General features: G+C 46.0%; 1 protein-coding gene across 1 annotated transcript in view; it reads right to left on the minus strand.

Moving 5' to 3' along the window:
* The window catches only part of eys (eyes shut homolog), a 364,937-nt gene that overhangs the window by 140,723 nt on the left and 206,714 nt on the right, over window positions 1–17,500 (minus strand). Inside the window, exons 36-38 of the mRNA XM_063191194.1 lie at window positions 14,195–14,345; window positions 12,509–12,621; window positions 9,613–10,010 (exon numbers count right to left, since the gene is read on the minus strand). Of these exons, the coding sequence (XP_063047264.1) occupies window positions 9,613–10,010; window positions 12,509–12,621; window positions 14,195–14,345 (662 nt within the window). The remainder of the gene's footprint in view (window positions 1–9,612; window positions 10,011–12,508; window positions 12,622–14,194; window positions 14,346–17,500) is intronic.

The raw sequence follows: 17,500 nt of genomic DNA on the forward strand, positions 1-17,500 counted from the left end.
ACATCCGTCCCGTGTCCCATTCCTCCTGTTCCGTAGCATTCCTCTGCTGCTTAATGCTATTTCATGTAGGGGTGGGCGATATGTTGATATTAAATCGTGAATCGTGAAATCGAGAACAATATCGTCTCGAATCTGCCAAAGTGGAGAAATTGTTTAGATCGTCTTGCAGTGAGGATGTTTACTATCAGTATCAGAGCCATGTCTATTTACTTAGAGTTGTTGTCTTCACTTTTATTTTTTACATTATTGTATTCCAATTGTGCACTTTATGAGCATCATCAGTGTGTTTACATTTAATTAATTGCTAAGTGTATAAAATGCCTCACAAAAGGGGTTCCACATGCTTCTGTTTTTTTATCTGGTGCATCAACGGAAGGGAGACAGGTAATCTTGAACGAAGAGAAGACACCGGAGCAGCTCAAATGGAATGCTTTTCTTTTTAATTCAAGTGCACAACATGTTAGGGACTAACGTTTCGATGGCAAGCCATCTTCCTCAGAGTCCATCATATCGTGTATAAAATGCCTGTTTTTTGTTGTTTCTATTTTTTTGATGGAGGACTGTGATAAAAAAATCGGAATCGCGGTCTCATATTAACAAATCGTGATATGACATTTTTGCCATATCGCCCACCCCTAGTTTCACGTGTATTACCCTTGAGACATTTTGTCTTCCACGAACCTGTTTTTTTTTTGTCCACACGCGGCCTGGCTTTGCATGACCACATGCAAATTTAAACACGACCTTAAATAACTTCTGTTACAAGTTTAATGTACAGCCTCGCGTCTGCCTTCATACACTCAGTGTTTTCAGATGTAATAGGAATAAAGCGAAAGAGTTCTTGTCAAACACATTTATCATAGTCTTTCCATTCATTTCTTCCCTCGGTTGACTTTAAATGTTTCTATCAACACTAATTAAAGACATTTATATAGCTTTTAGTTCATATGTAATAGTAAAATATAATGCTGTGAATTTGTAAATCTACCTTTACATATGAAAAGACATCACACAGTTAATCCCCGGCTGGAGTCGTGATCAGATGGTAGCCAGCAGTGCTCAGGATCATGAATGTCACGTACCGTACACTTCATGACATTTTTATAACTTAACATATACATTTTTCAAACAGCATTATTCCATGCTGTTTGATGCTACAGTTGTTATTCTGAGAGTCTCATATCCATAGTGGGACTTGCCTTGTGACATGTATATACCCCAGCTGCCCTGCAGACCACCGTAATTTCAAAGGGCATCCTTTGATATCTGTCCTAGAATGAAGATTGTTGATGTTGATGTTGATTGTCTGAGGGCTACCGAGAGCTACCAAGGGCTACCTGAGGGCTACTGAGGGCTACTGGTTCATTCTAAGCCATCTATTGATGTATTGACAACATCCTTAAAATCACACACATGAATGAGCTTTTCTGTATTGATAAAGGTTATAAAGAAATGAACTGAAATTTAAAACATGTAATGTGACTAAAACCTTTGTCACGCTCCCACCAGGTTCCCAGCCAGCCACGCCCCCCTGTCATTCTACTCCTACAATCTCTCAATCTAACTCCCCTGTTTACTGATTGCCCAATTATCCAACCCCATTTCCCAATCATCCAATCACCAATCTGCCTCTCATCAGCACCTGTAGCCTATTCCCCATAGCCCTTTATAAACCCCTCTCACTCTGCACTCTCCCTCTGACCTCTTCAACGGAGACACATGCTACAGGCCTCGGACCTCTTCTTCTTGCTAATCCAAGCTCCTTGTTCCTGGACGCCCAGCTCCTTGAATTCTTGTTTTCTGCTTCGTCCCAGGTTGTACAGACTTTTATGTTGGACATTCATTATTGGACCTTTTCTGTTGGACGACATTATCTTACCAGAGATGAACTTTTCTGTTGGACTGCCTATGTTTTGATCTCCAGTGTGATGACGTCAAGTTTCTGTTTCATTCCATCTGCCTTTGTTCAAGTTTTGAGATTAAACAACCTGAATGACTTCTAATCTTGTTTCCTGCCTCTGTGTCCTGACAGAAGGTCAGAGCAGGCAATGGAGCCTCAACCATTAAGAGATCAAAACATGGACCCTTTCCAAGGAATGGTGGACAATGCCCGCCAAACTCTCTCCAATCCTGTTACCTTGGCCACCGCTGCAGCAGTTCCGGCTCCGCCTCCGCCTCCAGCTCCAGCAAATCCTCCATTGATGAATCCAGGAAACATGGTGGTTAATCCAGCACCATATTCAGGGACTCCGGAGGCGTGCAAGGGGTTCCTGTTGCAATGTTCACTGGCCTGGGAGATGCAGCCACGCAGATTTCCAACTGAACGAGCCAGGGTGGCTTACATCATCTCTCTGCTCTCGGGTCGTGCTTTGCAATGGGCTGAAAGCATCTGGAGACAAGATGGCCCCACAGTAGCATCGGTTGACAACTTTGTGGCTCATTTCAAGGAAGTATTTGACCTGCCAGAGGGAGACTCCGCCACCCAAGCAAAGCTGCATGCATTAAGGCAGGGGAAGAAGTCGGTCTCGGAATATGCCATCCAATTCCGAACCCTTGCTGCTGTCAGTGGGTGGAACGAGCCAGCACTTCTCACTGTCTTCCGACAAGGGCTGGAGCCCTCTCTCCGCCTCCAGTTGTCCCCCTATGACGATGCAATTGGCCTGGAGAGGTTCATTCAACTCGCCATTCGAGTAGCCAATCGCAGAGAGTGCTGCTTCAAAGATTTTCGCCAAACCTCAGCGTCAGTTACCCAAATGAATGATCCTAGTACAGTGGCAGAGCCCATGCAGGTAGACACCTTACGACTCACTCCTACAGAGCGCCGCAGACGCCTAACCAGCGGTCTATGTTTGTACTGTGGGGCTTCCAATCACTACATCACCCAATGTCCAACTCGCCCACCAAGAACCATGGTGGGTACAGTGAGTATTCCTGCAGTGCACTACAAGCCATTGCTCCTTGAAATTGAACTTTCACATGCTGTGTTCACCCATCCAGTTTTTGCTCTACTTGATTCAGGGTCTGCCGGGAACTTCATTTCAGGGTCGCTCGTCCAACGTCTCCAGCTCCCGAGGACCCGCTGCGCTACCCCCCTCAACGTCCACTCAATAGTGGGTAAGCCCCTAGCCCGTAAGCGGGTCCAATATCACACTAATACCCTATTGATGCGTGTTGGATGTCTGCATGTGGAGAAATTAACCTTTTTCATACTGGAGGACTCCACAGTTGATGTGATTCTAGGACGCCCATGGCTCATGCAACATGCCCCCGTGATTTCCTGGTCCACTGGTGAAATCCTCCAATGGGGAGATGACTGCCATCCTAACTGTTTTCCCGAGCTTCCTCGTCCCTGTCAACCGGCACCAGCTGTGTTCATCAATGCAACCTCCATTGAGAGCCCTGAGCAGAGTCGTCCTGCTGTTGTTCCACCAGAATACACCACCTTCAGCGACGTTTTCTGTCCTCGCCGTGCAGCTCACCTTCCACCACACAGACCCTGGGACTGCGCAATAGACTTGCTACCTGATCAGCCCGTACCGCGAGGTGTCGTATACCCACTCTCCATCCCCGAGCTGGAGGCAATGAAGACCTACATTGAGGAAGCTCTACAACAAGGTTACATACGCCATTCAAAATCACCTGCAGCTTCTTCATTCTTTTTCATTACCAAGAAGGATGGAGGTCTTAGACCCTGTATGGATTACCGAGCACTGAACAAGATCACGGTGAAGTACAGATACCCCCTACCTCTTGTCCCAGCAGCTCTTGAACAGCTACGCGGTGCCAAGATGTTCTCAAAGCTGGATCTGAGAAGTGCCTACAATTTAGTCCGCATCCGCCAAGGTGACGAATGGAAGACCGCTTTCGTCACCCCCACTGGGCATTACGAATACCTGGTAATGCCCTACGGTTTGGCAAATGCACCCTCAGTGTTCCAGGGATTTATGAATGAAATCTTCAGAGAATATCTCAACCTGTTTGTGATTGTTTTCATTGACGATATCCTTATATACTCCTCCAATTTCACAGATCACGTCAAGCATGTCTCCTTAGTCCTGGCGAAGCTGAGAGAGTTCCAGCTCTTCCTGAAGTCTGAGAAGTGCCTCTTCCACCAAACCTCAGTCCAGTTCCTGGGCTATAACATCAGCAGCAATGGAGTCAGCATGGATGAGGGGAAGGTGAACGCAGTGCTCTCCTGGGAGGTTCCTCACACTGTAAAGGAACTCCAACGCTTCCTCGGCTTTGCCAACTTTTACAGGCGCTTCATCCATGGCTTCAGTCAGATCTCAGCACCCCTGACTTCTCTGCTCCGTAACAAGCCCAAGAATCTCTCCTGGAACCCTGAAGCAGCAGAGGCTTTTCAGAAGCTGAAGAAGGCCTTCGCATCTGCACCGATCCTCCGCCACCCAAACCCAGAGAAGAAATTCATTGTTGAAGTGGATGCATCCACCACTGGGGTCGGCGCCGTTCTCTCTCAGCACCAAGGTGATCCTCCACGCCTACATCCCTGTGCTTACTTTTCAAAGAAGTTCAGCCCAGCAGAGCGCAATTATGATATAGGAAATCGGGAGCTACTTGCCATCAAGCTTGCCCTGGAAGAGTGGAGGCACTGGCTGGAAGGATCGAAGCAACCATTCTCAGTCCTTACTGACCACAAAAATCTCCAGTACCTCAAGGAAGTAAGACGACTCAACCCACGGCAAGCCAGATGGGCCCTCTTTTTCACTCGCTTCGACTTCACCATCACCTACAGACCTGGTTCACGCAATCCCCGGGCAGATGCATTATCAAGACTCCACCATTCCGAAGAATCCACGGATCAACCTGAACCCATCCTGCCAGCTGACACCATCGTGAGTCCCATACTTTGGTCCCTGGATGAGCAGATGTCTGCGGCCAGAGAATCCGACCCAGCACCAGCAAATACCCCTACAGGCCTGGCCTACGTTCCCCGTCGGTTCAGAATCCCACTCATCACGTCAGCACACTGCTCTCCTGGAACAGGACACCCCGGAGCCAATGCCACCCTTTTGCTTCTCCAGGACCGCTACTGGTGGCCCGGGATGGCTCAACAAGTTCGTAGATTCGCAGCAGGATGTGTCGACTGTGCCATGACAAAATCTCCTCGCCACCTTCCTGCAGGAAAATTGGTACCCTTACCTTTGCCACAACGACCTTGGTCACATCTCGGTGTCGACTTTGTCACAGACCTCCCACTATCCAACAGCAACACCTGCATCCTTGTGGTGGTTGACAGATTTTCCAAGGCCTGCAAACTCATCCCTCTCAGGGGCCTCCCTACAGCAGCTGAGACCGCGGAGGCTCTTTTCACCCATGTGTTCAGAAACTTTGGCCTTCCTGAGGATGTAGTATCCGACCGAGGGCCCCAATTCATCTCCCGCTTCTGGCGAGCCTTTCTCCGTCTGATGGGGGTGTCCGTGAGTCTAACATCAGGCTATCACCCGCAAACGAATGGCCAGACCGAACGGAAAATTCAGGAGATCAGCCGATTTCTTCGCACTTACTGTCACCGTCACCAAGATACCTGGAGTCAATTCTTACCCTGGGCAGAGTATGCTCAAAATTCTCTCCGTCAACCATCCACGGGCCTGACACCATTCCAGTGCTTTCTGGGACGTCAACCACCACTGTTCCCATGGTCTGGTGAATCCTCTGATGTGCCTGCTGTTGACGAGTGGTATCGAGAAAGTGAGAAGGTCTGGGGTGAAGCACACCACCATCTGCAAAGAGCCATTGCTCGCCACAGTCGCCATGCCAATGCCAGACGATCATCTGCACCTGAATATGAAATCGGCCAGAAAGTCTGGCTGTCCACACGAGACATCAGAATGCGCCTCCCGAGCAAGAAACTGAGTCCTCGATACATTGGCCCCTTCACTATAACTCACCGGATCAACCAAGTTACCTACCGTCTCCAGCTCCCAGCAAACTACAGAATACACCCCACATTCCATGTCTCTCTTCTGAAACCCTTTCACTCATCTCTCTCTCCTTCTTCCACAGAGCCTGGTGCCGCTGTCGATCCCCCTTTGCCGCTTCTCCTGGATGAGGGTCCTGTCTATGCCATCCACGACCTCCTGGACTCTCGGCGTCGCGGGGGTCGGTTGGAATACCTGGTCGATTGGGAAGGTTACGGTCCAGAAGACCGATCCTGGGTGCGCCGTGCTGATATCCTGGACCCGGACCTCCTTGCCGAGTTCCATCGCACCCATCCCTGTCGACCAGCCCCTCGCAGTCGTGGACGACCGCGACGCCGAGTCTCCTCCTCCCGGGAAGCGGCTCCTGAAGGGGGGGGTACTGTCACGCTCCCACCAGGTTCCCAGCCAGCCACGCCCCCCTGTCATTCTACTCCTACAATCTCTCAATCTAACTCCCCTGTTTACTGATTGCCCAATTATCCAACCCCATTTCCCAATCATCCAATCACCAATCTGCCTCTCATCAGCACCTGTAGCCTATTCCCCATAGCCCTTTATAAACCCCTCTCACTCTGCACTCTCCCTCTGACCTCTTCAACGGAGACACATGCTACAGGCCTCGGACCTCTTCTTCTTGCTAATCCAAGCTCCTTGTTCCTGGACGCCCAGCTCCTTGAATTCTTGTTTTCTGCTTCGTCCCAGGTTGTACAGACTTTTATGTTGGACATTCATTATTGGACCTTTTCTGTTGGACGACATTATCTTACCAGAGATGAACTTTTCTGTTGGACTGCCTATGTTTTGATCTCCAGTGTGATGACGTCAAGTTTCTGTTTCATTCCATCTGCCTTTGTTCAAGTTTTGAGATTAAACAACCTGAATGACTTCTAATCTTGTTTCCTGCCTCTGTGTCCTGACAACCTTAACGTTGTATGTGTGTGTCTGTGTGTGTGTGTGTGTGTGTGTGTGTGTGTGTGTGTGTGTGTGTGTCTGTGTGTGTGTGTGGTTGTGTGTGTGTGCGTGTGCAATGCATGCGTGCGTACGTGTGTATGCATGTGTGTATCTACTGAGCTGGCATTGCCAGGGGTGGACTGGCCATCTGGCGTACCGGGCAAATCCCGGTGGGCCCTCGCGCGTCTCGGGCCCTCCGAGGGCCAGAAATAATAATAATAAAATATATTTTTTCTTTTTTTTGTCTGCGACGGTAAAAAAGTGACACATCGGAGCCCATTGGATGCTTCTCTTGATGCACATTTGGCTAGTCCAATGAAATGCTTTGGGTCTCGAAGTCCCGCCCCTCCCTTCAGGCCCTCTTTTGACAAAACTCATCATCACCTCAACTGTAGAGTAGACTGGCTATGCTGTTAAAACTGGACGACAGAGAGGACATAAAACGGAGACAGAAAATAGTGGCTATGACAAGCGCAAGAGAAAGAGAAAGCAAAAACTTAAAGAGCACGCAAAAAATGTGCTGAAATCACTGACTTATTTAAAGCTAACAGCATAAGCTCGCGCTCATGTTTCGGTCCGGAGATGGGGAACCACTGCCAGACAGCTCGATCTCAGGTTGGGACAGACAGTGGGGCTGTGGCCGCTAGCGCACAGGAGCAGAAAGAAGAGGAGGTGTGGGAGATGGTTCGAGCAGGGAAAGAAAAGAGGAGGAGGAGACGATAGAATTCTATAAGAGACGTGACCCAGGGAGAAAATGAGGTTAGCTTTCACCCCCAACACACCCGATAGTAGCCAATGCAGTGTAGCCAAATTACCCCACTATTAGCCTACCCATACCGTCGCTGGTGTTATGCGTTCGGCGTTTCGTTTCCTATTGTCTGAGACCAAGTTGTCATCCTGACTTTATCAGTCACAAACATGTACCAATTTTGATACATTTCCATTCACTTCTCTTGTAATGTTGCGCCAGCACAAAGAACTCTTTCATTTGTCTTGAGCTGTTGTCGTGATGATGTGCTGCTGTTTTTATGCTAGTGTCCTGTTCTCCAGAACTGCGAGTAGGCTACCCGCTGGCTACCAGTTTACTGTAGGTAGCTACTTCGGCGTTTCCCCCATTTATTGCCTGACACTCCCTCCCCACTCGCTCAAATCAATGAGAAATATGTACCAATTTGATTTGTTTTCGTAAACTTTTCATGTAGGCCTACTGTTGCGCCAACATATAATTTTACATTTCTCTTGACATGTCAGCAGTCACAAGGACGACCGGTGCTGTCTTGTAATTTGGTGTTACGGCCATCCCCCTTTCCCCTTCCGCCTATCCAACAATCTTATGTGTATTTTTTCACTGTACTGCTTGTGCAACTATGCTTTTTTAAAAACGAAATGAGTTTTTGTAATATTTTGCTTCTACAATGGCATGTCACGTCATTAATTAGACATCTGAATGAATAGTTGCTTCTTTGCATGGTAGTCAGATGGATACGTAAGACGCCGTCGCATGCTACTGTTTGGGAATCGCTGGCTACGCAGCCGCTTACTTTATTACATAACCTGCTGTGAAACATGGTAGCGTAACTTTGTTTTAGCAATGTGTATGTTGGAAGCCTAAGCAATAAGCGGTCAGTTTTGCTGTGGTGAAAAAATGGCGAGTGTCCGAAAACAATATCCCACTCTGTCAGATGACAATCCTAGGTTCTTTTGATGAGTCTCAGTTTATGCCTAGACTAGACAAAACGGTTTGGGGGGGCGTGTTAACATGCCATGTAGCAAGCTGGCTTTTACTGACTGTAGGCCTAGGCCTATCTGTGGACTGGAGCAATTTGGTGTGTGTGTGTGTGTGTGTGTGTGTGTGTGTGTGTGTGTGTGTGTGTGTGTGTGTGTGTGTGTGTGTGTGTGTGTGTGTGTGTGTGTGTGTGTGTGTGTGTGTGTGTGTGTGTGAGTGTGAAATGGTATGAATACTTTGTTTTGCTTTGAGTATTTGAGATTCACTGGCCAGGGCTTATAATCGAGAATAAAGTTAATTGTGCTCTTCTCTCTATCTCCTACCCCCAAACATACTCAGAACTTTAGAAGCAGGATGAAGGGAACATGAGGGTTCACAGCAGCTTTTTCCAGTGGGCAAGAATATATTTTGTATAACTATATATATATATATATATATATATATATATATATATATATATATATATATATACATACACCGATAGCGGCTTAGGCGCTGGGCCCTCAGGTGTCAAAAAGTGCCCGGGCCCTTTTCAGATCCCAGTCCAGCCCTGGGCATTGCCTACTAGTGATTTGTGTGTCTCTTTCTGGTTGGTTGAAGGCATCTTGCCTGCTCTCATGGCCCTTTTTAACTTCCCTCACGTCAGAACAACAAGTCTAGTAATAAGCCCCATATAAATTCGGCACTTGCCAGAGCCATCTGCCCCGTGACCCGTCCTGATGAGTCTGGGCCATCACCGTTAATCACAGCCCTTAAAGCTGCCATCTGCTCTGCCTGTCTCGGCCCTCGTCCCCTCTCCTCTCCTCGCCTCGCCTTGTCTCGTCTAGTCTGTTCTTCTCAGGGGTGCATTTCTCGAAAGTGTAGTAGCTAACTATGGTAGCTACTTTGTTTGTTGCAGTGCAATTTCCAATTGGCAACTATCCAAGTTGCTTACTACTAACAACTACACTTTCCAGAAATGCAACCCTGCTCTGCTCTGCTCTGTTCTCGTCTTACCTTTCTCACAGAAGCGACCAGAGAAGTGCAGGGGACAGTCGCAGCGGAAGGCCACGGCGCCGGTGGGGCGTCGGAGCTGGTGGCAGGTCCCTCCGTTGCGGCACAGGCCCTCCTGACAGGCGGGAGCGAAGGGCAGCAGCGCAGGGTGCGGCGGAGATGATGGGGGTGGAGCTGGAGGTGGAGACCAGCCGGGGTGGTGGTGTGTGACGTTCCTGACTGCTGGTGGTGGTGTTGAAGGCCTTGTGGGGTGGTGGCGTGTGACGTTCCTGACTACTGCTGGTGGTGATGGGGGTGTTGAAGGCCTTGGGGGCTGCTGGCGTGGTGGTGGTGGTGGTGTGGAGGCAGCTGTTCGGGTTGGTGCTGTCGCTATCGTTGCTGTGTGGTTTCTCCATTCGTGTCTGTGACGGAGCAAAATACTGTACATAATAAATGTCTTTTCCCAGGGCTGAGCAAGTATACTTCTTAGTACTTTAACATTTGGGAGAACTGTTTCCTTACTTCAAGTGACAAACAGTTGCTGTCAATAAAGCAACTGTTTGGTGTATGATGTTAATATATGAAAAAAGGAGGCACACACTTGTGTGAAAGATGCATATTGAAGCCGAAAATGTACAACAGAAGTCAGAGGTTAACTGGAGCAGACGTTTCGGACCTAGTCCATTCTCAATGTACTGGAGACAGGTCTGAAGGTCCGAAACGTTTGTAGCTCCAGTTAACCTCTGACTTCTGTTGTAAATTTTCGGCTACAATACATCTTTCACACAGGCTTGTGTGCGTCTCCTTTTTTCATTATATCAAGAGATTACTACTTTTTTTGAGTGGACGCACCAAGCAATACACGGGTGTAAAGTGTAGGCGCAGATGCCGACCGTTGTAATTTACTGGTGTATGATGTTCCAATGGGAAGACTAGAAAGCTTCCATCTGTGAGATTTTGTGTAAGTGCACCTTAGCTATTTGAAATCAATATCAAATAATATTTCGTCACCTTTAAGTCAATATTTGTCCTCTACAATTTTAATGGAATAAAATATGTTAACACAAGCACAAATCCATAATGATAATGGGCTGGATATTACCTTGAAGATCTACTACCATTCATAAGATGTAAAAGGTTTTATGCTTTGAATACATCCATTTCATTTCACTGGAATACATTCTTGTTCAAATGAAACAAAGCTAAGTGCTGCAGAAGCTGGAATGGAAACAACAAAATGGCGCTGAAAATGATTTTGGTCACTGGGCAAATGCCACAGCATCATCACTCAGTACAATTGCTGGCTTGGCTCGCAGACAAATTGCAGGGCAAAAAGACGGATATGGCCATCTCAATTTGTAATAATTCTGAACTCATAACTTTGAACTCGACTCAATCACAGAGCAACAACAAGTCTATCCAAGTCCAAAATCTGATCAGCCTATCGCTGAATCCATCCAAGAGGACTAATGAATGAGGACCTCCTTTTCCTTGTAGCCTAGCGACGGACCTCATCAGCTCATCAGCTAAAAATGTAAATTAACGGAGGGCCTCTGCTCTGACTGACGCTGGCTGGAATCCACTGAAATGTCCCAAATTACATTTGCATCCTACTTCAACTCAATCACCCATGAAAAGGTGGCAGCAGGGAAAAAAAAAACATCCCTTGGTGTTCTTCACTCTCCAGTGCCACTCTAGGGCGCTGTTCATTCATATCATTTAAAACCATGTACTGTAAACGTTGTGGTTGTCTAAAACCTGATCAATTTGCTGCCCACCTCACAGAAAAAATCTGGATTGTAGCCAAAAAAACTGTTTTAAAGGGACAAAAAATGATGATATATATTTATATATATTCCACCTTTAAAACAGTTTTTTGGCTATATATTTTTGGATTTATATAGGATTGTATTAGTCAAACAGAATAGATTAGTGGATGGAAGAGTGATGCAAGAATGACAGCTAATTTGAAATCCATTTCTATCCTTTTCAAAAAGAAATTTAAAGCCATATAAAGTTGAACACACACTACATTTGAAGAGTCTTTCACATAAGCAGCAACTCTCATTTCATGTCTAACCTGATAGTGCACAGTAAAGCTCTACAGCGGTTCTTGGAATTTATACAGACCTCTGAGCAGCACATATTACCTGCATACAGTATGTTCTAAACTTTAGAATCTAAAGTGAGGCAGCCGCATGGCTTAATGGTTAGAGCGCTGGCCTTTAGATACAGTAAGAGGGTTATAGGTTCAAATCCCACCCTTACCAGCACCTTCCTCCATGGCTGAAGTGCCTTTGAGCAAGGCACTGTACCCCACATTGCTCCAGGGACTATAACCAATAACCAAGGGTCAGCAAAGTATAATGCAATGTAATGTAATAAAAGTTCAACAAGGCCAGGGATCCTAATACCTACATTTTTCACAGCATATCAGGAAATTTTAAGATGCAGAAGAAAACCTAGGATAAAATGGCAGACTACTAACCACATACATGTACGTAACTACGGCTTGTCTGTAGTTCAATAAATTCACATTCAGTTGCCATCTTATGTCGTGGGTGTCTTATAAATACCACCGCGTCCGTCGTCATACCCCTTGGGCATAGCTGCCGTTAATTTAAAGGACAATTCTGACACCTTTTTATTCCTGCTTTGTTCACAGGACAAATGCACGCGACATATTGCTCTGACATCTGTCAAAATCAGCCAACGCAATCGCAGATGAAATAACACCCATGTCATCTGCCCCCACAACATTTGTGTGACACGGTGACCACAAGCCTTAATGTCTGAGTGTGTGTGATGCTGCATTGAGTGCCGGGAGAGAGCCGGAAGCCTCAGAGTAGAGGGACTCACATAAATTAACACCCTTCATCAGCTGCGACAAAGAGCTGTCAGACAAGTACGGACGAATTACCTGCACGCTTTGACGTTTCCTCCAGATATGGCAGTGGATATGAAAAAGCCTCTGAGCCTGTTAATTTCAACCACCTCCATGCAGCCACTGTAGTTATGGAAGGGCTCTGCAACCTTTGGAACAGAGGGAGAAAGAAAGAAAGAAAGAAAGAAAGAAAGAAAGAAAGAAAGAAAGAAAGAAAGAAAGAAAGAAAGACAGAAAGACAGAACGAAAAAAGAACGAAAGAACGAAAGAAAGAAAGAAAAGAAAGAAAAGAAAATAAATATTGAAGTAATGTCTATCATTGAGAAACTAAATGTGAGTCCAAATCATTTTCACTTTCATGTCATCAATCTCAAAAGGAGCAAAGGACCAAGTGGGATAAAAGACCAGGTAAAAAACATAGCCTACAAAATAATCACTACTTCAAATCACTAAGCAGCAGTTGCCGGGATACTTCTGAAGAGAAGATGTTCAATGGTTTTGGACGGCCGCTGATCCCCAATCGCTGACCATCAGGTCTGTTGTCCGCAGAGAACATTTTCAGTGGGCACGATCACACCTTTAATTTCAGCTTGGCAAAAGAACACTTTTTTTATCACCATCACTATTAATCCTTATCATCTATAATGGGCTATTTAACACACTATCAAGATTTTATCAACCGTATTTCAAAAAATAGCTCTGTTGGGTCAGGCTTTAATGGTTGGGTACAGGCCATTCTACTTTTTCACGCTTCTAAAATTGCTGAGAGATTTGATCCCTTGCCGAGAGTGAAAGGACTGAGTCTGTGTCCATGGAAAAGGATCTTCTGCTTTGGTGTCTAAGGACTAATCATCTTTAACAAGGGCACTTCCTCTCCACCAGAACACTGGTTGCTGGGCAATGCATTGTGTTGTGTGACTGATTGCTTGTATTTTGTGGTTATGTGTTCCACATTTTCCCCTTTTCTTTTCTTTTCTTTTCTTTTGGTCAGCATGTTCTTGACTGGATCTGGTCAATCTATGGCTAATTGGCCTAAACTGACCATTCCTCACAGCTGAAAAAAATCTTTTGACTCGTAGTAAGAGGGCAGTCATGATCAATAAAGGCAAATCAATTCCAAAAATATTGTGTTTTTGGCCTCTGGCTTAGACGTGAACAGTTTTAAGAATGCACATTTCAAAACTCGGTTTTAAAATCCCATGTAGGAAGGTAAAAATTACCTGTCAGGCTGTTACAATAAAGTTTTTATTTTCATTCGCAAACAATTATTATTATTTTTTAAAAATATTTGCATACATGTAACAAGCACCTAAGAATAGCGACTACGGTAGGCTATATTTATTATATTCCTTTGTAACCCCATCCCCAAAACAACAAACATATAATTCTAATAACAATAAACTCTTCATTTAAATGGCCAATGTGAAAATATATATATTTTTCCTATTTGGCACTTCAAAATAAGCATTTAAAAATATTTTTCATAACTGACACCAATAACTCATTATGCCTGTTGTAGACCAATGTTGAAGAAGGTAGGACTGCACACTGCGGAATATACTCCAAAAAATAAAGTTCATTGAATTAAAACAGCAACGCTTCGATCACCCTGGATCTTCGTCAGGCATATGTTGTAGAGACCAATGTACATGTTTCAGTATACTTGCAGACAGTGCTACCGGTGCTGTACCGGTAGACCTATTCTGGCAAATGTGCCTGTACCTGGTAGGGGCGGTAGGTGGGTGGCAAGCCTCCTAAGAACAGACGTCTTGTCCTCTGAACTGTGAGGCTGGACCAGTGGTTGCTGGGGAGGCTGCGCACTCTCTCGTAGCCAGACAGGGCCAGTTCAGCCTCACAAGGAGCAAGATTCTGCCTATGGAGAGACGAAGCAAACACGCACGCACGCACGCACGCACACACGCGCACACGCGCACACACGCACACACGCACACACACACACACACACACACACACACACACACACACACACACACACACACACACACACACACACACACACACACACACACACAAGCTCAGCCTCACAGGGAGCAAGATGCTGTCTGTGGAGGGATGCAAGAGAGGAAAAAAAGACACGAGTCCCCCGGGATCTCATTCCGACACAGGGCAAAACAACAATGGAGTCAACATTCATCTTTCATTCTCAATGTGGAAGGCACACAGAAAAACCCTCTGCAACAAAACGACAAAATTTTAATTGAATTCCTACATATAGGGGCCATGCACTTGTGCTTATTCAATCACCGTACCGTATAGATATAGAGTAAATAGATGTGCTTTTCATATAAATATTTCAGATGGAATCTAGGGCTTAATGGATGGATAATTCAAAGGTTTTAGTTTCTTTTGCCTTCAGGAGGGCACAAATTACTTAAAAAGCTAAGCGCTGTGATGCTTATTGCTGTGCTATGCCTTCCTGCTTAAAATTCCGACCAAAAGCGAGCTGCGCTAGATGACCCTTAATGAACACTGTGTTGCCATGGATACCTAGAGATACTGCATTTAGCGGGAAGCTAAGGCTCCTCTGGAATCCGCACGGCTCACTCAGGCAAGCTGAAACTGTTGCTGCCCGCACCGTTGGAGATAAAGTTTTTTTGTCTCCCATTTGGTTTTATTAGTGTCAAACTCATCATTATTTAAATGAGCTACATTTGCGATTATATCTGACGTGTTATTATCTTCCACTAGTAATTACGCCTAAGCACAGAATCATGTGGACCCTTCCTGGGCATTATTGTGGAGGACGCGGCTCATTGCCTAAGTATTTCAAAATGCAGATGTGTTTCCTTTTCATAACAGTCACATTAAAACAGCATAATTATGTCAGCGATTCTATTGTTTTTTTTTAGTTGATCTAGCAAGCATAAAATGGCCATTATAACAAAACGCTTCAGAACATGACCTTTCTCATCACATCATTGTAGATTTACCCAGCTAGAAGATGGCTATCAAAATATTTGTCTTTAGCGAGCTATGTCTGCACCCGGGGAAACGCGTGGCATATTCCTGACACCCGTCAAGGTCGCTGGAGGAACAGCCACGGTTGCTACTATTATACTGCATACACATCATTGTGTGTTGCCTTCATAGTAGTGTTGCAGTCATGGACATCAAACTTGTACCCCAAAGGTTGCCAGTTCGACTCCTGACCCGCCACGTTTGTTTGTGTGTGTGTGTGTGTGTGTGTGGGGGGGGATGTAAATTAATGAGGTGCTCTCCCCCATCCTCCTCCATGACTGAGGTGCCCTGAGCATGATGCCATCCCGCTGCACTGCTCCCTTGGCGTGCCCTTACACGGGTGAGGCATAAATGCAATTTCGTTGAGTGCAGTGTGCACTTGTGTGCTGTGGAGTGCTGTGTCACAATGACAATGGGAGTTTCATAGGTGGGATTTCACTTCAATAGTACAGTTCACACTACTCAGCTCGTTTAACTTGTAGACACAGCAGTCCTCCTCGGAGCATTTCCAAATAACTGTCTGTGGACTGTACTCTTGTGCTGCCTGCGTGTCTAGTCCTGTGAGACCAACTCTTTAGCTGTCACCTTTTTTTGTTTGCTTTGACCCCTTTAATCAGTGCCTTTACATTGCTTAACCCAAGCCTGAAGTGTACACTACAGTTTATTCCTCAACGTACTCAAACAAATAAACATAAATCAATTTTGTAGATAAAAGAAGCAGACAAACAAGGGATTGTGTTTTGTTGTTGTTGTAAATTCACTTTCTCATCCCATTCTCCAGTCATGTATCAGGCACAAAACTCAAAGCTTTACATCTATTATGTGTAAAACATTGCGGTGAGTGCAAACGCATAAATACATAGCTACGCACTTTAGATCACAGTCCGAATTACTGTCCATTAAATATTAAAGCTCAGTAATGCACACACTTGAGGGGTAATACCTTTTGTTTTATTCTTATCATCCCGGGATGCTTCTTCTTCTAATGTGGTTTTCGGTGTAAGATTTATGCGTGCACAATATCCAGCCCTAAACAGCCAGGTAAAGGCTGAATGAGACTGAGCAGATTTAATATTCTTATTATAAAAAAGTCAACAAAACAAATGGAGGCAGAGGAGTGGAACCGGATTCTCTAGGCCTTACTACACTTCCTCCCCTTTATCTTCCTACAGCCCGTACGAGACAACTTGCATATGTGAGAAGAAAAAAAAAAGAGAGAGAGAGAGAGAGGGAGAAAGAAGAGAGAGAGGGGGGGGGAGAAAGAAAGAGAGAGAGAGAGGGAGAAAGAAAGAGAGAGAGAGAGAGAGAGAGAGAGAGAGAGAGAGAGAGTGTGTTTGTGTACCTGTATGTGCGTCATCTTCTCTTCTGAGATACCTTGTGTATATGTGTGAGTGTGCGTTTGTGTGAGTGTGTGTGTGTGTGTGTGTGTGTGTGTGTGTGTGTGTGTGTGTGTGTGTGTGTGTGTGTGTGTGTGTGTGTGTGTGTGTGTGTGTGTGTGTGTGTGTGTGCGTGTGTGAGAGTGTGTGTGTGTGTCTTAGACCGCAGTGTTCCAAAGCTGTTTTCACGCCTTGGGAGACTTCCAAAGCTAATTCTGCCCTTCGTAACAACAGGGGAGGGAAGATAATTACCTAAGTGCGGATTCTGGGCTAACTATCTGCAGCTGGAGGGCAGTCTGCCCACAGATGCCCACCCTGCCTCTACCGACACCATCACCACCACCACCACCAGCAGCAGCGCAGCCTCCACCACCATACCACCTCCACCACCACCCACAGATGCCCACTCTGCACCGCCCCCATCACCACCTCCAGCAACACAGACTGGGCCATCTCTCACCACCTCCACTACCACCACCACCTCCACTACCATCACCACCTCCACTACCACCACTACCATCACCACCTCTACCACTACTCTAAGCAGCACAGCCAATACCAGGCTGGGCACTCCTCACCAACCAGCTAGCTACCTCCACCTCCACCATCACCACTACCACCACCACCACCACCTCCACCTTCTCAGCTATCTCTCATCACCACCAGCAGTGCA

This window comes from Engraulis encrasicolus, chromosome 24 (genome assembly GCF_034702125.1).
Source record: "Engraulis encrasicolus isolate BLACKSEA-1 chromosome 24, IST_EnEncr_1.0, whole genome shotgun sequence".
Taxonomy (NCBI): domain Eukaryota; kingdom Metazoa; phylum Chordata; class Actinopteri; order Clupeiformes; family Engraulidae; genus Engraulis; species Engraulis encrasicolus.